Source organism: Macrotis lagotis, chromosome X (genome assembly GCF_037893015.1).
Source record: "Macrotis lagotis isolate mMagLag1 chromosome X, bilby.v1.9.chrom.fasta, whole genome shotgun sequence".
In the NCBI taxonomy this organism is placed as follows: domain Eukaryota; kingdom Metazoa; phylum Chordata; class Mammalia; order Peramelemorphia; family Peramelidae; genus Macrotis; species Macrotis lagotis.
Window position 1 is genome coordinate 75324003 of NC_133666.1, and position 23264 is coordinate 75347266.

At 53.2% G+C, this 23264-nt stretch overlaps 3 protein-coding genes across 4 annotated transcripts; 2 read left to right on the forward strand and 1 right to left on the reverse strand.

The window, feature by feature from the left end:
• Positions 1 to 6054: 6054 nt before the first annotated feature.
• On the forward strand, positions 6055 to 9251 carry IL2RG (interleukin 2 receptor subunit gamma). Its single transcript, XM_074202658.1, has 8 exons — positions 6055 to 6221; positions 6426 to 6537; positions 6746 to 6909; positions 7093 to 7232; positions 7795 to 7957; positions 8168 to 8264; positions 8440 to 8521; positions 8815 to 9251. The coding sequence occupies exons 1-8, from the start codon at positions 6092 to 6094 to the stop codon at positions 9004 to 9006; spliced, it is 1080 nt and encodes a 359-aa protein (XP_074058759.1). The 5' UTR covers positions 6055 to 6091; the 3' UTR covers positions 9007 to 9251.
• A 245-nt stretch (positions 9252 to 9496) lies between these two features.
• Positions 9497 to 12198, forward strand: CXHXorf65 (chromosome X CXorf65 homolog). 2 transcript variants are annotated; one of them, XM_074204428.1, is made up of 6 exons: positions 9497 to 9699; positions 9866 to 9952; positions 10036 to 10170; positions 10498 to 10566; positions 11488 to 11594; positions 11983 to 12193. In XM_074204428.1, exons 1-6 carry the CDS (start codon positions 9675 to 9677, stop codon positions 12097 to 12099), a joined length of 540 nt encoding a protein of 179 aa, XP_074060529.1. In that variant the 5' UTR covers positions 9497 to 9674; the 3' UTR covers positions 12100 to 12193. The 2 variants fall into 2 exon arrangements, with proteins under 2 accessions (XP_074060529.1, XP_074060530.1); XM_074204429.1 differs by lacking the exon at positions 10498 to 10566 and having other exon boundaries at positions 11983 to 12198.
• A 751-nt stretch (positions 12199 to 12949) lies between these two features.
• Positions 12950 to 21967, reverse strand: FOXO4 (forkhead box O4). Its single transcript, XM_074200604.1, has 3 exons — positions 21025 to 21967; positions 14862 to 15996; positions 12950 to 14554 (listed from the first exon to the last, which is right to left on the reverse strand). The coding sequence occupies exons 1-2, from the start codon at positions 21529 to 21531 to the stop codon at positions 14872 to 14874; spliced, it is 1632 nt and encodes a 543-aa protein (XP_074056705.1). The 5' UTR covers positions 21532 to 21967; the 3' UTR covers positions 12950 to 14554; positions 14862 to 14871.
• Between the last annotated feature and the right edge of the window lie 1297 nt (positions 21968 to 23264).

Consider the following 23264-nt stretch of genomic DNA (forward strand, 5'->3'; position numbering starts at 1 on the left):
TTTTTGGCTTGTCTTCATTAGATAATTATTCAACTTTTTAAAAACTTTAATTAATTACTTTATTCTTATTTTGTACAAATAATGTTTTTATACATTACTAAAATATTGTTTAAAACATAATACTCCCACCCCCACCCCCAAGAATTTTGTCTTCTTTGTCATAAGAGTCTTTAGGAAGGAGAAAGGACCTGTGGCTGGATGAGGGTGGGGAGGAATACTACATGATCCACATCTCATTTGATTGGTTTCCCACAGTCACTCCAGGAGGTGAGTGGATCATTTGTAAAAACCAAATATCTCACTAAACCCAGAGAACGTGGTCTTCAAACCACAACCAGGAAGCTAGGTTGCCTGGTCCCCACCACCACCACCACCACCACCACCACCACCTTTTTCTAGCTGGGGAGGCAGAAGGCAAAGAAGCAATCCACTGGCGGATCAGTCCCAGAGAAACTTTCAGCATCTTGGCTTCCCAGCTGGAGGTTAAGCCCTGGGAAAAACTAAGACAAAGACGGGTGACAGCAGGGTTTGCCCTGAAGGAAGTCCTAGCTTAAGCTAAAGCTTCAAGTGGAAAGGGAAAAGCTACCCAAAGTCACCTGAGCCAGAGCTATTCTTTCTTCCTAGAGGCAATAGAGACCTACTGACAGGAAGGAGGCTGAGGCCTAAACCTTGGGGCAGAAACAACTTTTTTGGAGTCTGGGCTGACTTGGAGCCTGGAATAGCAGAGAAGGCTATAGCCATATGGAGAGAAGTAATGCCAGTCAGAGTGGAGGGGAGACTGGGGGTACCCTCTCAAGAAGCTGCTTGAGGAGGCAGACTTGACAAGACTAGGCCAGTCATTATAAATGGGGTGGAGAGGATTGAGGGGAATGGGGAAGATGAATGATGAAAAGTTGGTGAGAACTCTAGAGGTCTGAACCAGGATGATTAAAAGGATGATGGTATCCTCATAATGATAACCAACAAATATAGAATACTCTGGGAGACTAGGTGACAAACTTGATCAAAAGCTGGGCTTGGAGGCAGGAATACCTAAATAAATTCAGATGGGGTCTCACATTATGTACCAGCTCTGTGACCTCAGCCAAGCCACCCTGTTTGCTTCACTTTTCTTATCTGTAAAATGAGCTGGAGGAAAAAATAGCAAACCACTCCTCTATCTTTGCCAAGGAAATCCCAAAAGGAGTCCCTTTGAGCCATCAGTGATTAAAACAACTAAATATAACCACATATAGCACTTAAGATTTGCAAAGTGCTTTACAACTATAATCTCATTTGATCCTCACTAAAACACTGGAAACTGGTTTTAGAGATAAGAAATGAGGCAAACAGTAGTCAAGGGACTTGCCCAGGATCACCCAACTATAAAGTGGCTATGATCACAAATTGAATTCAGGGTCTTCCTGACTCCAGGTTCACCACTCTGTGAATGGTGGCATTCCTAAGTGCCTCAGCAGTAGTAATAAGGAAAGCTTTATAGAGAAAATAACCCCTGAGTTGAACCTCTAGCTCCATGAGACAAGAGTCTAGATTTGTGATTTCATTGGTAGAGGGGATTTTTAGGTGAGGAAATTTCCTCTACCAATGCAGCACCTTCTCATTAACTTCTAGCATCAAGCAGAGTTGTTTGGAAGCACAGAGAGATTAGGTGACTTGCCCAGGGTCACACAAGGAAAATCTTCCTGGTTTCAGGGCTAACTCTGCCTCCCCTAGCTCTGAGAGCAATAATCAAGTCAATATTAACATTCCTGAAACTGGAAAGCAGCTTGTTAGGAATTAGGTAGAAACCAACCTTCACACTGCATACCAAGGTTAAAAAAAAGTGATATCGTGAGCAAATTAGGAGATTATGAAAAGGTATACCTGTCAGATCTACAAATAAGGGAAGAATCTGTAAACAAGACATACTGAGGATCATAGGAAGAAAATGGATAATTTTGATTACATGACATTTAAAAAGTTTTGCACAAACAAAATCAATGCAGCCAAGATTAGAAGGAAAACAGGAAACAGGGTGAGTTGGGGCAAAACACAGCAGCTTTCTATGATAAAGGCCACATTTCTCAAATATAAAGGGATCTGAGTCAAATTTGTAAAAATGTGAGCCATTCCCCAATTGATAAATGGTTAAGGATATTAACAGGCAGTTTTCAGAAGAAGACATCAAAGCTATCTATAGTCATTGACCAAATGCTCTAAATCACTATTGATTAGTGAAATGCAATTTAAAACAACTCTAAGGTACCACCTCACATCTATCAAATTGGTTAACATAATGTGACAGAAGTGGCAGATAGGTGGTAAAGTGGATAGAGCACCAAGCTTGGAATCAGGAAGAATCTTCATGAGCTCAAATGTCACCTCAGACATTTACTAGCTGTCACTTCACCTTATCTGTCTCAGTTTCTTCATCTGTAAAATAACCTGGAGAAGGAAATGGGAAACCACTCCATATCATAGCCAAGAAAACCCAAAAAGGGGTTGAGTCATGCATGACTGAAATGACTCAACAACAAAAATGTGACAGAAAAGAAAAATGACAAATCTGGGACCTAATAGACTGTTGGTGGACTTGTGAATGGGTTCAACCATTCCAGAGGGAAATTTAGGACCATCCCCAAAGGACTATCAAACTGTGTATAGCCTCTGATAGGTCTGTATCCCAGAGATAAAAAAAAAGGAAATATTTCTATATGTACAAAAATATTGATAACAGTTCTTTTTGTGATGGCAAAGAATTGGAAATTGAGGGGATACCCATCTTTTGGGGAATGGTTGAACAAGTTGTGGTTTATGATTGTGAAGGAATACTATTGTTATAAGAAATGAGTAGGATGATACAAAATGAGATGAGCACAACCAGGAGAACATTGTCTGCGATAACAGTAACATTGCAACAATGTAGAAAAACTTAGCTACTCTAATCAGTACATGCAATAACAGTAACATTGCAACAATGTAGAAAAACTTAGCTACTCTAATCAGTACATGCAATAACAGTAACATTGCAACAAATGTAGAAAAACTTAGCTACTCTAATCAGTACATGCAATAACAGTAACATTGCAACAATGTAGAAAAACTTAGCTACTCTAATCAATACAATGATTCAAGACAATTCCAAATGACCCATGGTGAAAAATGCTCTCTTCCTCCAGATAGAGAATTAATGAATTCGGAATGCAGATGAAGCATATTTTAGCATTGTATTTTTCTTGCTTTTTTTGCAAAATGGCTAATATAGAAATATTTTGCATTTTTTCACATGTATAATTGATAACACAATTTTTTTGTCTTATAGATGGGTGGGAAGGAGAGAGAGATAGAATTTGGAACTTAAAAATTTTTAAAAAGAGAATGTTAATAAAGAATGAATGCATGAAAGAAAGAAAGAATGAATAAATGCTACCATTTCTAAGAAGAACATATCAACTGTTCTTTGATCCTGCTCACTACCCTTGAGATCTCCCAGACCAAACATTTCTTCATCACCATTCCAGTATCTGTAGTGTCCTCCATCCTACCTCACTACATGTTAAAAACTCCATGAGAGCTATCTCTTCAGCAATTAGCATCTTGCTTAGCAAACAGTAGGTATTTTCAGTCATTCCCTAATTTCTAAATCCAGATGGGAGATAGATGAGGGGTAAGGGATGTGGGAGTTCCAAGAGATGGAGATGACTTCTGGACACGCAGGAACAGAATGAATCTGGAATGCACCAGGGGGAGCTGGGAAAATAGCTGGGAGTCACACTGTGAAGGGGCCATGAATTCTGGGGTAAAGAAATGTTTTATTCAGTAAGTGAAGGCTAACCCCTGAAAGATTTTAAGTAGAGTAAAAACATGGTCAGATCCAAAGGAAGACTCCCTTGGCAGATTGGAGAGAAGAGGGATTGCAAAAAGGGAGACCACTTAGGAGACTGTTCCAACAATCCAGGGATGAAAAGAAGAGAACAAGTGTAAGAGGTGTTAAGTAGGTGGAATTCATAAGACTCTTAGACAACTGATGGGAGAAGGTAGGACATGAGGGAAAGAAGAGAGTCAAGGCCCAGCAGGCATTTTGATCATACAGAAATTGGGAGTGAGAGCAAGAAATCTGAAATGAGGACTTATCTGCTCTGAGTTGATACTTGAACTCCTGGCAAAGGGGGTTCCACTAACACTCCCACCAAGGGAGAGAATGAAAGCCCTGAGGCACCACTCCCTTCTCCAAAAGAACCAGTAGAGTCCTATTCCCACTCAGTGGATCAGAAATGGACAATGAGGGGTGGCTAGGTGGTGCAGTGGATAGAGCACTGGCCCTGGAGTCAGGAGTCTCTGAGTTCAAATCTGGCCTCAGACACTTAATAATTACCTAGCTGTGTGGCCTTGGGCAAGCCACTTAACCCCATTGCCTAGCAAAAACAAAACAAAACAAAACAAAAAAACCTAAAAAAAAAGAAATGGACAATAACCCAGCAAAGGAGACTGAAAAGGCTCTACCTGATAAGTAGGCTAAGATCTCGCTAAGAAGGGTATGGGAGCAGGCTTGCTTGGGAAGGAAGACTGCAATTTTGTTTGGCATATATAAACTTTGAAGGCTTGCCAGATTTTACTAGTGGAGATGGCCAATAGGCTGCTCAAAGTTTGAGACTGGAGGGAGCTCAGGGGAGAGATCAGACAGTCAAGAGATAGAGATTTGGGAATGAACTACATTGATGAAGGAAATAGCAAACCACATCAGTATCTTTGCCAAGAAAATCCCAAATGGGCTTATGGAGGACTGAAAAATGACAATATTAATGCATGTGTAATATCTAGCTAGGTAGTACTGTGTATAGAGTGCTGGACCTGGAATCAGGAAGGCCTGAATTCAGATGTGACCTGAGACCCTGGCCAAGTCACTTCACCTCAATTAGCTCATCTGTCAAATGAACTGGAAAAGAAGATGGCAAACCACCCCAGTATCTTTGCCAAGAACCAATTGAACTTATAGAGTCAAATGCAACTGAAAAGACCAAACAACAACATAAGAGGAAGCACTTCATTTGGAGTCAAAGGTCTTGAATTCAAATCCCCAGCATACAAAAAAAAAAAGGTCAAAAGACAACCCCTGCTGTCAAGGAGCTCACATTCTAATGGGAAAAACAGGCCAAAAAAATCATACATAATAATACCTACCATTTATCTAGCACTTTCTATATGCCAAACCCTTTATAGCTATTATTCATTTTATCCTCACAATGACCATGGGAAGTGGGTGTTAATCATGATCTCCATTCTACAGATGGGGAAACTGAGACAGGTCAGTTCAGTGACTTGCCCAGGGTCACACTATTTCTAAGTGTCAGAGGTTGGATTTGAATTCCTAGCTCCAGGCCCAGCATTGTCTACTGTGCTACCTCATTTCCCGGTAAACAAGCTACAGATGATTTAATAAAAAAAAAAGTAGTCTCAGAAGGGGCTGAAGACTGGGAAAAGTCCTCTGCAGAAGATAGAATTTTGAAGGAAGCCAGGGAAACTAGGAGCACTGAGGTCAGGAAGGAGAGCATTCCAGGCATGGTGGCTAGCCTGTCTTCTCAGTAAAGATGCAGAAAAGGGAGCAGAGCTTGACTTAGGCCAAGACTGTAGGCAGCTGCTATGGGGAATTGGCTAGGAAGTTGAGAGCAGATGGATAATGAGTGTTTCTGAGCAGCAAGGGCCCAGTTGAGATGAGAGGCAGCAGAGAGAAATGGCCAAAGTGCTTGGCTTCAAGAAGCTGAGAGCTCAGGTTCCACCTTGGACACTAATCTGATGACTGAAGGAGCCTACTGACATTTCGAGGTCGAAGAGCAAGTTTTGGGCCAGGGATGGTGGCCCTACTCTATATAGAGTCCATTTTTCAATAATCCAGTCAGACAGGACTGGTTCCTTTACCCCCAAGCCAATCCTAGCCTCTCAATAGCACTTTACCCTCCTATTGATTTTTTTTTGGGGGGCTGGTTTACATGACACAATCCCCAACTCTCAGTTTATGTGGAGGAAGTCCAGGCCCCTAGGTTCTTTCCACCGGAACTTGTAACAGGAGGAAGTGTGAGTTGGTGAGGGGCCCCAGGCTTCTGATGAAGAGAGAATGAAAGTGAAGCTCAGGTCTCAGTCAAAACAGTCAAGCAGTCCAAGAATGTTCCTGTTGCTGGCACTGCTGGGGATGTCCATAGGCTTGGACACCCTCACTGCCCAAAGGAGCCAGGACACGATGACAAGTGAGGAGGGCTGGGACCTGGAGGAGATGGAGGGAAGATGGGAAGAGAAGGGATGGGAATCAAAGCCAGGTACCCCAGTTGGATAGGCCAAAGACCTTCCAAGGGAGGAAGGTGGAGTACGATGGGCTACGAGTCCCTTTTCCTCAGATCCCCTCCTCCTTCTGGTTCCTTGTGTTTTTCCTGATTTCTCACCTATATCCACAGACCCTGAACCCCTTCCAATGGTACAATGCTGGGTCTTCAATGTTGAATTTATGAATTGCACCTGGGATGGCAGCTCAGGACCTCAGTCTACCAATCTGTCCCTCTACTACTGGTATGAAAGGGGAACAGGGATAAGAGAGGGAAGGGATGAAAAAAAGAATCTAGGGAGCAAAGGAGGATGGGCTGGAAGGCTTAGACCTGATGAGAATGGAAGATATTGCTGATTAATCTGTTTGCCTAGACAAGTACAGTTGAGATCCCAGGAGCCCTGAATGTGGGGGTCCTGCAGGCCTTAACCTTCCTCTAACCTCTTCCCTCAGGTACAGGGATCCACCCAAAGAGTGTAGCCACTACTTATTTGCTGGGGCCATCACTTCGGGCTGTTGGATTGGCAGTGAAGATATTGACATCTATGATAACTTCAATGTGGAACTTCGGGCTCCTGGTAGACATTTCAAGCAGGAAATGAAACTTAAGGATTTGGGTATGAGGGTAGGGGAGAGGGCATTCCTTGGGGGATGATGAGGCTTGCTCTTACCCATAATATTCTCAGGACTGATGGGGGGGAGAGAGAGTGGTGCCCAAGGGATCAGGGTCTGACATAGGAACGTCAAGGCCACCAGGGGGATAGTCTGACCCCAATCATGTGGGTGATCCCTTCTTCCAGTGATCCCTTGGGCTCCAGATAACTTGACAGTCTCCAGTGTGAATGATTCCCAGTTGGAGCTCAGCTGGACTGGCAGTTACAAGGCCATCTGTCTGCAGCACCTAGTCCAATATAAGAGTGACATCGACTCTAGCTGGACAGTGAGTGAAGGGGCTTGGCGTGGAGGTGGGGAGGGAGGGAACCAGCCCCAGGATAATCACTGACTCCCAGGGGCCCTTATCTTCCCCTGGTTTCCAGGTCTTTTTTTTTTTTTTTTTGCCCTCGGGCCCCACTTCCAAATGGTTCCCAATGTGGGAGGTTGGACTAAGTCTGAATGGTCATTAAAGAGAATGTAGAAAGTTGGCATTCTAGGTCAAGGGACTGGTCTGGGCAGTGCCATTAGACCCCAGACAGAGTGGAAGGAAAGTGATTCCCCCTGGCATCCAGGGCTCTAAAGGTGATCTCCCAAGGGAGAGAGGGCTGGCTTTGCACTGAGAGGTTCTGGTTCCAATTCCATTTCTGCCAGGACTTTGGCTCCCCTTCTCTGACCTTTGGTTTCTTCCTCAGTAAAATGAAGGGGCTGTGCTAAACAACCCCCCCCCTTTTCTCTGAACCTCTAGCAACAGGATGAGTGTCAAGAGAGAGGAACTGAGGAGGGGGTACCCTGATCAGGGGCATCCTCTCCTCTTTGCTCACAACTCTCTGGCCTCCTCTTCCCTCAAGGAACAGGCTGTCCACCAGATGCAGCAGTTCGTCCTGCCCAGTGTAGATGAGCACAAGCTTTACACCTTCCGGGTCCGAAGCCGCTTCAGTCCTTACTGTGGCAGTGCCAAGGAATGGAGTCCATGGAGTCCTGTAGTTCAATGGGGGAGCAAAAGCCCAAGGGGTAAAAGCCTCTGACCCCAAACTCTGCCTCTAATCCCTAAAACTAATCCTCTTTTCTCTCCCACCTCAGTCACCCTTCCCTCTATCCAGCCCAGAGGAGCACCCCCCCTTCCCTGGGTTGTTCTGCTACTTTTCCATCTGGGTGTGGGTGAGAGTGGAGGGAAGTTGGGAAGGGGCAGTCACATTGAGGTCCCCTCCTTCCATGCCTTAGACCAGCCTTCACTGACCTTGCTGGAGACTGTACTGGTGCCTGTTGGCCTTCTGACTGGCTTCATCTTCCTCATTGCCATGCTTACCCGGCTGGAGCGGTGAGACTTATGGAAGGGGGGGCTCCAGGGAGGGGGTGGGGGGACCCAACAGGAAAAAGGGTCCCAGGCAGCTCAGCCAGCTACTGAAGAGGGATCTCCCAGACCCCTGCCTCACTTGGTTGCCAATGGGGACCCTGGAAGCAGAATCTTGACACTGCCTAATCTGTCCCCCCAGGGTATGGGTCATCTTGATGCCCCGAATCCCCACCCTCAAGAACCTAGATGACCTGCTTACCACACACCAGGGAAATTTCTCGGTAAGAGCATATACAGACAGAGTCTGCCTGTTTGCCAGGAAGCCCCCCCAGCATATGGACACTGTTTTTGTGTGGTGAGGGTGACCATTCTAGCTGGCAGGATGTGGTCCAGAGGCTAAGGGGGTGGGGGTCAATGCATCAGGGAGGAAGACCTAAGGTAACCAGGAGAATCCCTGCCTCCTCAGTAGCCTACCTCCCTTCCCCTGGGCTTTGGGAACCTTCCCTTCTTCTCCCCTCCCCTCTCCCCCTTTCCATAAATTGACCTCTGGTCTTGGGTGACTATCTGTTCTTAGACGTGGAGCGGCGTGTCCAAGGGACTGGCTGAAAGTCTGCAGCCAGACTACAGTGAGAGGTTATGTCTTGTGAGCGAGCTCCCCCAGAAGGCTGGGGCCCAAACCGAGGGCTCTGGGGGTTCCCCTGGCAGCCAGCACAGCCCTTATTGGACCCCTCCCCCATGCTACAACCCGGACCCTGAGCAACCCTGAGGTGGAGTTCAGAGACTCTACAAGCCAAGGAGCAGGCCCTGACCCTGGCCTCCTGAAGATGCTCTCTCAGGCAGCCCCCTCCCCCTTCTGGGTCCCCTCTTTAGGAGCATCCTCCTGTCTGTGTACCTGCCCGTCCAAAGAAATCCTTGCCCTTCCCCTGCACCTAGCCCTTTCTTTTCTCAGGACTCCCCCTCCCTCCTTCCTACTATTCTTGAAGCAGTTAAAGAAAAGAATAAAGTTTTAATTCATGAAAAACAGGAGTTTGTGATGTTTGAGGGTGGAGGGGGACCTTTGGGGGGGTGGGGTGAATGAGTTGGGTTGTCAGAAAGGCAAGCCTAATGGGGGGACATCTCCCCCAGCCTTCTCTGCCACCCTGGGAGCTCCCCTGGAGTTGGCCTGGCCCCAACCCCAACTGCCTTCTCTTTTTTCTGCACCCACACCCTCTCTCTCTGACCTCATAATCACTCAGTCACAGTCTCAGACCCCACCCAGGATCCTGCTGGTTAACCACAGGGGCCTGTGCTGCCCAGCCCACTTCTGCCCCCAGGCCAGCTTATGGGCCCTAGTCCACTCTGCTGTTCCACTCCTCGGCCCCTACCCATGACCCGCAGACCTTGAGTTCTGTATGGCTCTTCAGACCCTTGCAAGAGGCAGAAAAGTCAAAGAGGATGTTCATTATCATCAAGTATGGAGGTGAGGGGCAGGACCCAGGGGGGCTTCAGGGCCAGCAGGCCCTCTGTGCAGTAAGTCAGCGACACTCAGCCAGCTCCTTGTCTCCCCCTCCTGCTCAGCCCTCTGCCCCCCGCCCCGTCTTCCCAAATCGGGGCTCAGATGCCCCGCCACCCCCTATGTCTTCCAGATAACCAGCAATTTCTGGTCAACACTAACTGTTCCGTCCTGCTCCTCTTGCACTACATCCGCCACAAGATGGGACTGAAGAATTCAGGTGAGAAGCTCAGCACCCCCTCCTGGGCCCCAGAGGGAGGCCCCTCCCTTGGGACCTCTGAAGTCTCCCTCTGCTTCCCACAGAACTCATTGACCTTTGTGATGAAGCTGGAAGTCTGAAGTTGCTATTTCTGGTTAAGTTTCCTGGGGAATCCGCCACCAAGTTCTTCCAGAGCAGAAATAGCTACTACATTTGTAAGGTAGAACGTGGGATTCCAGGTATGAGCTTGGGGGTCCCCCAGATCATTCTCTCCCCCTATCTTGCCATGGACTCCCCCCGCCACCCTAATCTAGGATACTGCTTCAGAGCAGAAGGAGGATGACAGTTGCAAGCTGTGTGACCCTGTCCCTTCCTCTGTAAAATGAAGTATTTAAACTGCATGACCTTGAGAGAGGGTAGGTCCTCCCCCCCCACTCCAGCCCCCATCTCGATATAAAGAGAGACCTCAAGATCAAGAGGGAAAAAAAAGGTGGGGAGGGTATCCTGGTTGGGGTCCAAAAGTCTAAGAATGTAGTCAAGGTAGGGTTTCCGATGTCTGCTTCCAGGAACTCGAAATGAAAATGCATACAGGGCTTTTGTACCTCTGCTGAAGGAGCCGGGGCAAGAACTGCTGGGTATGGGGCATGGCGGAAGGTTGGGGAGGCACATGGAGGTCGTGGACAAGGACAAAGCGGAGAGAGGACAAGCTGGGGGTGGGTGGGAGAGATGGGCCCTAGAAGGGGCCAGCAAGGCTCCAAAATACTGGAATAGTCCCATATCATTTCCCAAGGGCCCATTGCTGCTATAGGCAATACCCTGAGACCAGAATGTGGGGGCGGGTAGATCCCAGGGAGGTTAGACCCCAGGAGGCCCAGATTCCAGGAGGTGAGGCAAATCCCAGGGGGGTCAGATTCCAGGCACACAACTCCTGCCCTCCGGGAGCTTAGTGAGGGGAAGGGGGGGAGGGGCCTGGGAGGGAAGGCTCAGGGACTTCATCCAAGCTAGGTAGTGCAAAGTGCATTCAATGAAGGCTGAAGAGAGGGACTGGAAAGGGGAAGGATAAGTTGGAGGGAGTTAGGGCCCAAATCAGCTATTTCTCTGTGTCTGTCTCTCTTGCTCTCTCCTCTGTCTCTCTCCTTTCTCTCCTCTGTCTTTGTCTCTCTTTGTCTCTCTCTCCTCTCTGTCTCTGTCTGTCTGTCTCTCTCTCTCTGTGTCCCCTCCAGCCTAGCTCCCTGACTTTCATCATTGCCATCTGTCTCCTTGCTTCCCTCTTCCCATGGTTATGGGCAAGGTTTCTGATGACCACTTCCTAACCTAGACTGAGTTCTGCTCCTGTTTTTGACCAGAAGTTAGAGAAAGTCAGGGTCCAGGTGTGACCTCAACAATTTATGTTTGTATTAGACAGTGAGGCTGTTGTCCATTCCAGGTCAAGGTGGAGAAGCCCCAGCGACAGAGGGCACAGGCTAGGCGGGGTCTCAGGGTGTCTAAGTAACCATAGGGAAGATTGATCATTTCCTCACTGACCAGAGGACTCAAGTTTCATTTCTTGGGCCCAGATGCCCTTAAATCACAGTGTGACTTTCTGGAAAAGAGTCGAATAAAGATGCTTCGTGGCCAGGACTCTAAGAAAATCAGTCCTATAGACTCTTACATGAATATTTCGGTGAGATTGTTGGCCCTGCCTACCCAATAGCCTATCTGCTTTCTTAGCCCTTGCCCCCTGCCCCCTGCCCCTGCTGTCCACTGCTGCCTGGCCTCCTTTCCAAACTGGACCCCCTAGGGGCAGCTAGGTGGTGCAGTGGATAGAGCACCAGCCCTGGAGGGAGGACCTGAGTTCAAATCCAGCCTCAGACACTTCATAATTGCCTAATTGTGTGACCTTGGGCTAATCACTTGATCCTATTGCCTTAAATAAAATTAAAAAAAAAAACCTTCACAAACTGGACCCGCCCTCATCGGTCCCACAGTCATTTTCTCAAATTGATAGCATCCCTCCACGGTCAAGCTAATGGAGCCAACTGCTCAATGACAGCTCTTTCCTCCTTCTCTAGTCCAAAACTTTAGGACGAATAGGAGCAACAGGGATAGCTGAAGAAGAGCCTACCACTCGAAGAGGTGCTTCACTCAAGGGTAAAGCTGAAAGCAGTAAAAGAGACAAACACCGCTAAGTTAGGCAATAAAGAGTAGCAGAAGCAATACTGAGTGGGCTTGCTTTGCTGGCTTAGGAGGGTTGGGCATGTGACAGATTCTTGGGGAACAAGATCTGGGGGCTGTGGGGGGGCTAATAATAGACAGAGAATAGGGGCGACTAGGTGGTGCAGTGGATAAAGCACTGGCCCTGGAGTCAGGAGTACCTGGGTTCAAATCTGGCCTCAGACACTTAATAATTACCCAGCTGTGTGGCCTTGGGCAAGCCACTTAACCCCATTTGCCCTGCAAAAACCTAAAAAAAAAAAAAGACAGAGAATAGTCCACACAAGGTGCCCGAGAGTCCCGCTTTCCTGAGCCCATGTTTACAGCAGTTGTGGGAGACACCCTTAAGAAGGGCCAGTGGCCATCAATCACATCCAGAAAGGGTAGACCATCCCCATCCCCCTGCACATGTAACCTTGAGGTTGAGAGGGGACAGAATCCCAGTTGTAGAATTCACTCTCCAAAGAGAGAAACTGAAAGGCACCCAACAATGGGATGGGCTGCCTCAGGAATTGATAACTTCCCTGTCCTGGATGGAATTCCTGCCACAGCTTGGAGATGATTGACTTAGTGGAATTCTAAGGTTCCAAGTCCTTGCCTAGATGAGGGCAGTGAGTATGAGAAGATGGCTGACACACACGGGGGGGGGGGGGGGGGCAGGTTGGGGGTTGGGAGGGAGAGGCAGCAGGGAGCTGCTTGAGGCACTGTCCCATACCCTGAGGGGCAGAAATGCCCCCTCTGCCTCTCCTGGCCACACTTTGCAGCCCTTCCATCCCAGCTCTTCCAGGAGGGCAAGGAGGCAGTAGAAACCAGGACCAATTCTCGGTATTTCTCTATTTCTTTATTATTTCTTTAGGTTTCCATTTATTTAGTTATTTATGTCTCCATTTATTTAATTTAATCATTTGACACACTTTCTCACTTGGATCTAGTACGTAACATTGACACAATCTGGGCAGGACCCAGGACACGATGGGAACCCACAGCAGGGAGGGGCAGGGACTGTGCTGAGGGGACCGGGGAAGGAACTGGCCAAGGCTCTGAGGAGGGAGGTCTGGAGACACCCCCAAGTCATCCCCCAGCCCTGGCGGTGGTGGTGGCAGCAGCGGCGGAGGTGGTGGGAGCAGGAGCAGGAGCAGCAGCAGCAATGATGGCGGTGGCAATGGCAGCAGCGGAGGTGGCAGCGGCAGCCCTGTACCCAGCATCCAGGCAGGAGCTCCCAGGACTGAAGTCTGGCCCTGGACCCAGGCCATTTCAGCTCCGTCCTTCTCCGATCAAACAGGGGATCCTTCCCTAAGCCACCACAGGCCCTCCAACCCCCTCGGCCTTGCTAGGATCGGCCTCTCCTTGGGGAGACCAGGCTGTTCCACCTTTCTGCAGTTCCTCTGCCCCTTCCCCCAGGGGCTTGCCAGGGCTGATTCCTTGCCCAGCATCTGGATGTGTCTGTCTGGCCGTCTGTGGGCCGGCTGTAGTGTTTGCCTTGTGTCACGATTATAAAGCCTTCACAAAGAAAAGCAATCCCCCCTCCCCAATCCCTAGCACCTTGCCTCTCTGTTAAAATCTCTATACTTGTGTTTATATATCATAAAAAGTTTATAAAAAGCTTTTAGGTTATCTGCAGCTTTCCAAAGGGTTGCCTTGGCCTGGCTGGCTGCTCCAGGGCTCAGGCCTGGGCCCTCCTCTGTTCCTGCCCCCACCTACCCCCAGTTTGGGGGTCACTGCATAAAAAAAAAACCCAGGCCCTGGCTGGCTGTGGCCCATCCGACTCAGCTGAGCGAGTGAGGGAGCCAACAACCCAACCAAACCAGGGAGGGAGTGAGCCCAGGCTCCCCCCACCCCCGCCCCAGCCCAGCCTGGCCCAGTCCAGCCCAGTCCAGTCCAGTCCAGTCCAGCCCAGCTCAGCCCAGCTCAGCCCAGTCCGGCCCAGCCCTCCTGGCCCAGTCCAGCCTGGCCTGGACTGGCCTGCCTGGATAAAGCTCTCTACAAAAGGTCCTGCTCCCAAAGGCAGGGGTAAGGCCACTAGCGGCTTCACATTCCCAGGAGCACTGCCTGCCCAGGCAGCGGCCCCAAAGCCTTTGGGGGAGTGTTGTGTGTGTGTGTGTGTGTGTGTGTGTGTGTGTGTGTGGTGAGTGTATGTGTGTGTGTGTGACAGTGTCAGGACACGGCAGGGGGAAGGGAAAGAGGCAGAGGGTGGCTCCTGGGAGGGGGGAGGGGGGCCTTAGCCCCTGTTGGCACAGTGAGAATAACCCTCTCCCTCCCACCCCTCAGATACCCCCTTGAAAGCAGTTGGACATTGATAAGTCCCCCATGCCAGACCTGAGGGGTTCTGATCCCGGGGGAGGGACCAAGGGTAGGAAGGAAAAGGGACATTCTCAGCTCCTTCTTGGGGGCAGGGGCAGGGGAAGGAGCTCCCAGCTAGGGTCCAGAGACCTGGTGAAGGAGACACAGAGAAAGGAGTAAGAGGGAAGACCAACTGGGGCCCAGCATAGCTCTCTGGGAGGGGGGAGCCAGAAAATCCCTCTCTAGCTCCCAGGGGAGGCCTGACACCCCCTCCCTGTTCTCCCTCCTCACCCTTTCCTTTGCCCCACACCCCACCTCATCCTCCTCCCCCTCTCCTTGCCCTCCTTCTCCTCCCACCCCATCCTCCTCCCCCTGCTCTATCCCCCCCCCCTTCCTGTCCTCTTCCCCTCCCTCCTTCCTGCCCCCCCCCCCCAAACTGGTTGCTCATTTCTCCTACCTGGTCATATTTAGCTGGGGACCCAGGAGTGGGTAGAGGGCTGTGAGTTGTTGGGATAGCTAGGGGCTCCCGAACCAGGCTCAAAGTTGAAATCCAAGCCTTCACCCCCATCCACGAGGTCGCTGATGATGTGATCCATGTCACACTCCAGGTTCTCAATGTATACATCTAGGTCCAGGTCGTGGGGCATTTGGTCTTGATCTGGGGCTCCATCAGACAGGGAGGGCCCAGCAGGTTCTGGGGCTTTCTGGGCAGGAGTGTTTTCCATGCCCCCGGGGGGCGCTATCAGGGCCAGAGCAGGAGCCAGAGGACCAGAGCTTGGGCTTTCCAAGGGCTTAGGGCCCAGATTGACCCCTGGGGTCAGGGAGCTGGAAGCAGGCAGGCCACCCCCACTGGGCAGAAGGAGGCTTGAGGGTTGGGGAAGGATGGGATCCACTTGGGTCATAAGGATATCGGTGGAGGGGGGCGAATTCGAGGTGAGCAGGGCCTCCAGAGTCTGGGAGCTGGAGAAGCGCCCTTCCCCAGGGGGCAGAGCCCCCTCCGAAGGGCCAAACAAGGGCCCACTAAAGGCAGCTGCTGCAGGGCCAGAGAAGCCAGAGGCAGTAGCCCCCTGGGGCAGAAGGGGCCTGGGGGTGGTGAGATTGAGCCCATCCAACAGCTCCAATTCCTCATTGACTGTGGGGGGGACACTGCCTGGGTAAGTGAGGGAGGCCAGCACCTCCTCCTCAGCCACCCCTCCTTCGGGCTCTGGGCCCAGCCCTGTCCCCATGGGGGACAGGCGAGCGCTAGCCATGCTGGCATTGGAGCTGCTGCGTGGACGGAAGGCTGTCCACACCTCAGAGTCATCAGGGCTTCTTGGACTGGGGCTACCTGGCCATTTGGGGTAGTAGCTCCCCGGGCTAGCAGGAGCAGGACCCTCCGCCCCCTCAGGCAATGCTGCTGCCTTCTTCTTGGAGGCCTTCACCCGGCCTCGGGTCAGCTTACTGCTGTTGTCCATGGAGGCAGCCCTCCTGCGTGGAGCCTTGCCACTCCTGCCACCCTCTGGGTTCAACATCCACCAAGAGCTCTTGCCAGTGGCCTCGTTATGGACCTTGATGAACTTGCTATGCAGGGAGAGGTTGTGTCGGATAGAATTCTGTAGGGGCACAAAATTAGGGGGGGGTCAGGAATGAAGCAGCCCTGGAGGTCACTGAGTAGGTCCCAGCTCTCCCAGCTGGGCTGACTGAAATGGGATGGGATCCCTGGGGAAGCAGGGAGCTCACCCTAAAATCATTCCTTCTTCAGGGGTGGGCGATGCCTGCCCTGTCCAGGCCCACTTCCCACCCTTGGGGGCTGAACAGAGTGGGGAGGCCCGATACATCATCCTGCTGACCCATTTCCCTACTGCAGGTTTCTGGGGGATGGGACAGGAGCTTAATGACCCTTCTTCCTCAGAGCCTTAGTTTCCTCATTTGTCAGATTTGGAGAATCCTCCCAGTAATGTAAGCCTAAAGTTCTGTAAACAGAAGGAAGCTTGTGTTTGCTCTCACCATTCTTCTCTCCAACACTCTTCTCCGGATGCTACCCCATATGGCTACAAAGAGTGATTGGCTACACTTGGGGAAGAATTAACATTCCAAACCAAACTAGCCAGCTGCTATGTCCTAGCTAAGTAGTTTTGAGCAAGGTCCTTCTTCTTTTTGAATCTCAGCTTTCTCATCTACAGAATGGGGAAAGTAGGCCTAGCTAACGCTCAAGGTCTCATCCAGGGCAAGCCTGGAAAAGGAAGCCCAAGAATGAGAGGCAACAATGAAAAATAGTCTGCAGGGTCCACGGCATGATCCCAGCTGGGGAACCAGGAGACCTGACACTTTAGTAGCTGGGCCATCTTAGCTAAGTCACTTCCTGTCTCTCAGGGCAATGCCTATTTCTGATTTATATAAGAGGGAGAATAATACTTGCCCCCCCCCCCCAGTTGTTAAGGTAATGTATCTAAGTCAAATGCTTTGAGCACTAGCAGATGGTAGTCAAGTGTGAGTGATTGTCATCATTTTCATTAAAGAAATGAAGGAACGAACCTTGAAAAGAAGGAGAGATAGGCAGCGTGGAGGAATGGATAGATACAAAATTTGCTCTGGAAACCTGGGTTCAAGTCCTGTGCAGCCCAGTTAGGTGATCTTGGGCAATCACTTAATCTGGCACTGTCCCAGGTGGCTCTCAGGGACCTCATTATAGACAAGTAGTTGATTTGAGTTAGTGAGGGGAATTTCTATACAAGGAGACGAGGAGAAAGACGAAGAAAGAGAAGAGGAGGAAAGGGGAGCAGGAAGAAGAGGAGGAGGAAGAAAAGGAGGAGAAGGGACCATGATGATGAAAGGCAGCAACTACCTCCAGAGGGTGTGACCACAATCCAGAAGTCCCTTATCTTTCCAAACATCCCATGAAGTACAAGCTTAATGTGAGCCTGCACTCTGAATCTGCCGAGGACTGAGGGTCCCAGCAGACCAGGGCTTCATTCCACATCACCATCATCATCAATAAGATCTCTAGAGCGCCTGCTATTCGCTGAGCACTGAGCCACGTGTTTACAAACTTTATCTCAAATGATCCTCCCAGTAATGCTGCTACAAGTTTCCTCATATGACAGATGAGGAAACTGAGGTAAACAGAGGTGAAATGATTGACCAGGGTCACTCAGCTAGGAGGTGTCTTCCTGTCTCCAGGTCCGGGGCTCCTTCCATTGGGGATGGACCTAGTTAGTCCGCAGCTGCACCCTGGCATAGTCAAGGTCCCTTGGAAGACCGAGCTTCCAAGGTGCCCTCATTTCCTCCAGCCTCCAGGGCCATACTAGCTTTCCTCACTTTCCCTCATGTTGTTCTGCTGCCTGGCAAAGCCTGCCTCCTCTCTATCTCACAACCCAAGACTCCCTTCTCCTTGAATACCTTCCCTGTGTGGGGACCTTGGAGAAGCAGCTTGGCGCTCCACCCCCACCCCCCACCCCACACCTGCCTGCTGGAGCTTTCCCTTCTCGGGTCACTCCCCAGCTCTCCTGTGGGGACTGGTCAGAGTGAATGAATTGGCTTATTTTCCTTGGGTTTGTCTCCTATCGAACTGAAGGCAGAGCTTACTTGCACTTGGGGGGAGCCCCTCCTTAGACTAGTGCTTCACACAAAGCCCACCCCGAAGAAACATTTGCTGACTGAAGACGTATGGCTTCCCGAGTTTCAGCCTTTTGTCCCCAAATTAGATGGGAAGCTTCCCGAGGCACAGCACTTCTCTTAATTCCTCTTTCCCTCCTTGGGTCACCAAAGGCCACCCTGCGAACTCTTGGAACATCTCTGGTGATTGGCTGAATTCAATAGTCTCTTCTCCCAGGTGGCACCAAGCCTGAGATCCTCCCTTGGCATCTCATCAGTTCCTAGGGGCCCCATCCCAGCTCTGCCAGTACTGATGCCAAGGATGGGAGACAAGGACTGGCAGAGCCTTTCCATGCCCCCTCCCTCAGTCAGTTTCATCCTGGCCATCTACTTCAATACTCTCAATTGGCAGATGAGCAAAATGAGGCAAGCCAGAGAGAGGAAAGGACTTGTTTAGTTCCTGGCTGAGCTAACTTGGGAGACCAGCACAGTGAGAGCTTACAGCTTCCCAAGTGCTGCCTGTCTACCCAGTACCCTTGACCTTTTGTGCTGGACCCCACTTGGCCCATGAGTCACGAACCTCTCAAGGGCTCACTTTTGCTCATTTGTCCAATTGGTTGGAGAAGCTAAGAGGGTCCATTTCGGTGCCTTTTCCTCATAACAACCTTTTTAGGTATAGGTGGCACTAGAATGATTGGCTCAAATTTACAGATAAAGAAACTGAGACTCAAAGAAGCCTCTTAGATGGAGAACAAGTGTCAGTGCCGGGGCCCTAAAGCAGGCATTCAGGATTCGGGATTAACAGTCTGGAAGTTCCCTGGGGCTCGGAGGCTCAAAAGAGCGGTTGCCTCAGGACCTAGAGCCTCCCACTGTGGGGGAGGAGCGCAGATTAGCTCAGGGGCAGAATTTGGTTCTGATTCCTTCTAGCCTTCAGCCTGGCTCAGGATTGCTTCGCTGAGGAGAGAGTTGGGGTTTTTTCCCCCATGTTTCTTTTGGGGGCACTAGGGTGAGGGCACCACTGCTGCCACAGCCACCCTGATACTGACTGACATCATCTGAGAGAACCCCCCCCCCCCTCAGCCAGGCTAGGTTCTTAGCAACACATGCACAGAGCTGAATGAGGCCTGGCCTACTGGCTGCGCCCCCCCCCCCCCAGGCTCCCTGCAACCCTTGGGCCAAATCCCTTGTCTCCCCTCGGGCTCTCCCAAGACCTAGCTGCTTTAGGAAGCTGAAGCCTGACCTTTCCTAGGGAGACAGCCGCTGAATAGCCCCGAGAACTGCCCCTCTCCTCCAGGTGGGCCCAGGCAGCTGAAACCCTGAGGTCTCGATGCTCCAGGACCCTAATGCTGGGTCCACACTGGGTGGGCCAGTGCTGGGACTGCCTGACCTGGAGGCAGGAAGTCTTGGGTTCAAACCCTGCCCCTGACACTTAGCTGTGTGCCTAGGGGCAAAGCTTTGCCCCTCTCTGGGCCTTAGCTTTTCACTTGTCGAAGGGGGGCTACACCCCGAGTGCCTATCCTTCTCAGAGCTGCTGGGAGGTTTACATGAGATCATGAGCTCTGAATGTGTCAATTATCCTGATTCCCAAACTGGGTGAGCAGCTGGACTTCAGCCCAAGAAGCCGGTTCTAGCAGGACCTGGCCAGTCCCCCCCCCCCCCCCCCCCCCCCCGCCCCAGATCTGTGGCCCCAGGCTTAGTGGAAGCTTCCCTGCTCTATGTTGCTATAGATCTGCTATTTATAGCTCGCTGTTCCTGCCCCTGGCCCTCTGGGGCCCACCTAGTGCAGGTGAGCCAGCAGGGCCATGCTGGCTTTGGAAGACCCTCAGCCCACCTGCAGAAAGGGGAGCAGCCTCTCCAACCCTAAGCAGGCAGCAACCAGTGGCTCTTCCTCAGATGCTAAGTCTGGTCCTGGGAGACCAGCAGTGGGCTGTTTTCAGGGTGCAGATCGGGCTCTTTGGGGGGGCTGCACCTTGGCTTGCCAACCCCAGCCTTTCGGTCTCTCGGGGTCTGCAGCACAGATCAGAGCCTTTCACCAAGTCAGCCTTCCACCCCGAGGGCCAGTGTGGACCTTCTCTGGCCAGGGGTTGTGCCAGCCGCAGGTGCAGCCCGCCCCAGCTGCCTGGGAAGGGGGGACATATCCAGGCAAACGGTTGCGGGGTTGGCGGAGTCAGCCGCCTCCGCAGCTGGAACCTTGAAGAAATCCGGCCCCCCCATCCTTCCCCTCCCCATTAGCCCCTTGCAGGCCTGGGGTTCTGTATGCTTCCTGAGGCTCGACTTCCAGGTCCTGGGGGGGGGACACCCTACTGCTCAGCCCCCCCCCCCATTCAGCAATGATGCTAAGAGAGCTCCCAGGATCTCCGAGTCAAGCGACCATCCTCGAATTCGAGACCCAGGAGGGCCCTTTCCCCATCATTGAATGGAGGAATGGCTGGCGAGCCCCTCCATGGGCGCACCGAGGCCAGTTCGGGGAAAGGCCCGGCCGCTCGGCAGCCGGGGCACAACAGGTGGTGCCCGCAGTGCCGCCTCCCGGAGGGGGGGGCTCCTTTCGGCCACGGAGGGGCTGCCAGCATTGCCTGCCAAACCTTTTCCCCTCGGGCTCGGCCTCTGGCGAGCCATCGGATTAATCTCCTTCTCTGCCCTCTCCCCCCCGGCCGGCCTCCCCTTCCCCCCGGGCCCCCTCCTCACCAAAAGAGCTCTGCGGCAGCGCGTCCCCACCGAGGCAGCGACGGCGGCGGCGGCAGAAGGAGGGCAGGGCAGGGCAGCGGAGGGGAGGGGACGGCAGGGGAGGAGAGGGGAGGGCAGCGCAGGGCAGCGGAGGGCAGCCGTGGGCCCCGTCCACCTGCCCGGGGCCGCCAGGCTGGGGAGGGGATGGAAGGGCACCCTCCCCGTCGGAGCGGTGCGGCAGGGGGGGGCGCCAGGACTGGGCTGCGGCACACAGCTGGGGGGGGGGAGGAGAGGCGAGGGGAGGGGAGAGGGAGCGGAGCCGGGGGAGCAGCGAGGTGGGGAGCGGAGCCGGGGGGAGCGGCGGGGGGGGGGGGCCGCAGTACCTTCCACCCGGCGGAGCTGTTGCTGTCGCCCTTGTCCTTGAAGTAAGGCACGGAGCGGACCATCCACTCGTAGATCTGGGCCAGCGTCAGGCGCTTGTCGGGGGCGCTCTCGATGGCCTGGCTGATCAGCTCGGCGTACGACTGGTTCCCCCAGGCGTTCCGGCGGGAGCCACCTTTGCGGGGCCCCGTGGCGGCGGCGGCGGCAGCGGCGGCGGCGACCGCGGCGGCGGCGGCGGTGGTGGCGCTGGCGGCCCCGACGGGGGCCCCGAGGCGGCTGGCCGCGACGGCGGACGCCCCCCCGGCGTCGGGCCGCGGCGGCGGCGGCGGCGGCGGCGGCAGCAGCAGGGACGGCAGAGGCGGTCCAGCTTCAGGCCGGCCCTCGGGGCCCAGCGCCGCGGGCTCGGGTCGGGGCAGGGGCCATGTGCACGAGCGGGGCCGGCTCCGGGGCTCAAAGTCGGGGTCGACGTCCGGCCCGGGCTCCCCATCCCGCTGGCCGCCGGGCTCCATGCGTGGCGGGACGACTCGGGCGGCTCAGCACTCCGGGGGGCCGGCCCGGGGGGCGGCGGCAGGGGCGAGGGGGGCCCGGGGCTCCCGGCCCATGCCTCCTGCTGCTGCTCCTGCGGCTGCTGCTCTTCGGGCTGCTGCGGCGGCGGCTGCTGCTCTCCCACCTCTCGCCCCCCCCCCTCCGCGGGCAGGCAGAGCCCTGGCCCCGGCCGGCGGGCCGGCCACGAGGGGGGCGCCCGCCCCTGCTGCTGCTGCTGCTGCCCCTGCGGCCGCGACGGCGGCGGCGCCCCGAGGGTTCCTCCCCAGACGTGCCTGCAAGGCGCCTAGTCCCTGGAGCCCGCCCCGGCCCGGGCCGCTCTCAGCCAGCCTCCCTGCCCACTGCTGCCGCCGCCGCCGCCGCCTCCTCCTCCCCGGGGCACCGAGTCACGCATGGCATGGCTCTTCTTACCCCCTCCCCCGGCCGGCCCCTGCTCGCCCCTCCCCCCTGGCCGCCCGCGCCGGCCCCCGCCCGGCTCGGCCCTAGGGGCCTCGGCCCCTCCGCCCCGGCCCCGCGCCCTGAGCACCCCGCGCCCCCCCCCCCCAGCCCGCCTTCCCCTTTTGTTTTGATCCCACAGGCAGCACCCCCAGCCTGACGTCTCTGTTTACCACTCGCCCGAGGGGCCCTCCGCGCATGCTCTCTCCGGGCCTCCTCCCGGGTGCTGGGAGAGGTGGACTACAATTCCCAGAGTGCTCCGGGGCGACCGGCCGTCCGGCCCGCCCCTCCGCTCTCCTCCGCGCCCCGCCCCTCCTAGCCTAGCGGAGCCCGGCTGCCAGTGGAGGAGGCCGGATACGGAGCCCGAGCCGGAAGTCTCCCTGGATACCTCGGCTTTCCTCCTTCAGCCTCGCTTCAGAGGCAGGAGAGCACCCGGGAGGGGAGACCGGGTTAGGATCCCGAGCCGGGTCCCTTCATTTTGCAAGCCAGAGAAACTGAGGCTCTGAGGAGCGAAAGGTCGCCAAGAGATGGGCTTTGAGTTCAGGTCCCAAACCCCGACCCCCGCCTGGCACGGTTGACCCCTCGACTTGCCCAGGTTCACACTGCTCAGAAGTGGCAGCTATCATCAACCTTGCCCCGCAAATGGAAAACTCGGGAACTCCACACTCTGGGAACCCAGAATTGACTCTAGACTTGGCCACTTACTGTCCCTGTAACCCTGGGCACATCGCCTAACTTCCCTAGGACTAGGCGACTCCCAAGGCCCAAGGGGGGCTATTTGCATGTCTCGTGTTTCTGAAGAAGCGAAAGCCGCCTCTTCCCAAGCACACAAACCAGTCCCATCCCAAAGACCCATGGCTATGGCTATTTCTGCATGGCAGATAGAAATGGGGGGGGGGAGGCTGTCCCCCTGAGCCTGGGGGCTGCCAACTCCCAACAGGGACTAGTGCCATTGATCATAGTTGGGTTGCCTCTTGGCCTCTTGGGTAGATTAAGTCTTCCCATGTTTATTCACACTGGCTGCTCGGCTTCCTCATGCCCCGGGCCTACAGCATGACATTTGCTATCAGACTTCTTTCAGTCATGCCTCAATCCTTGGTTCGTATCTCCTTTTTAAGTTTGTGTTCAGACAAGTGATGCCACTGTGACCACCCAGTAACTTCTCTTGGGGACTTCCAACTGGTTTCCCAGAAACGATGATCCGGTTTCCAGCATCTCCATATTGCTAAACTTCCAGAACTTTACCAACCCTGGTGCCTCTACT

Bases quoted from the DNA above. Each gene is read 5' to 3' on its own strand.
- IL2RG (XM_074202658.1), top strand. From the start codon at position 6,092: ATGAAAGTGAAGCTCAGGTCTCAGTCAAAACAGTCAAGCAGTCCAAGA. The intron at 6,910-7,092 runs GTATGAGGGTAG...CCCTTCTTCCAG, and splicing joins AATGAAACTTAAGGATTTGG to TGATCCCTTGGGCTCCAGAT. The intron at 7,233-7,794 runs GTGAGTGAAGGG...TCTTCCCTCAAG, and splicing joins ACATCGACTCTAGCTGGACA to GAACAGGCTGTCCACCAGAT.
- CXHXorf65 (XM_074204428.1), top strand. From the start codon at position 9,675: ATGTTCATTATCATCAAGTATGGAG. The intron at 9,700-9,865 runs GTGAGGGGCAGG...TATGTCTTCCAG, and splicing joins CATTATCATCAAGTATGGAG to ATAACCAGCAATTTCTGGTC. The intron at 10,171-10,497 runs GTATGAGCTTGG...GTCTGCTTCCAG, and splicing joins GGTAGAACGTGGGATTCCAG to GAACTCGAAATGAAAATGCA.
- FOXO4 (XM_074200604.1), bottom strand. From the start codon at position 21,531: ATGGAGCCCGGCGGCCAGCGGGATGGGGAGCCCGGGCCGGACGTCGAC. The intron at 15,997-21,024 runs GTACTGCGGCCC...GTGCCCCTACAG, and splicing joins ACAGCTCCGCCGGGTGGAAG to AATTCTATCCGACACAACCT.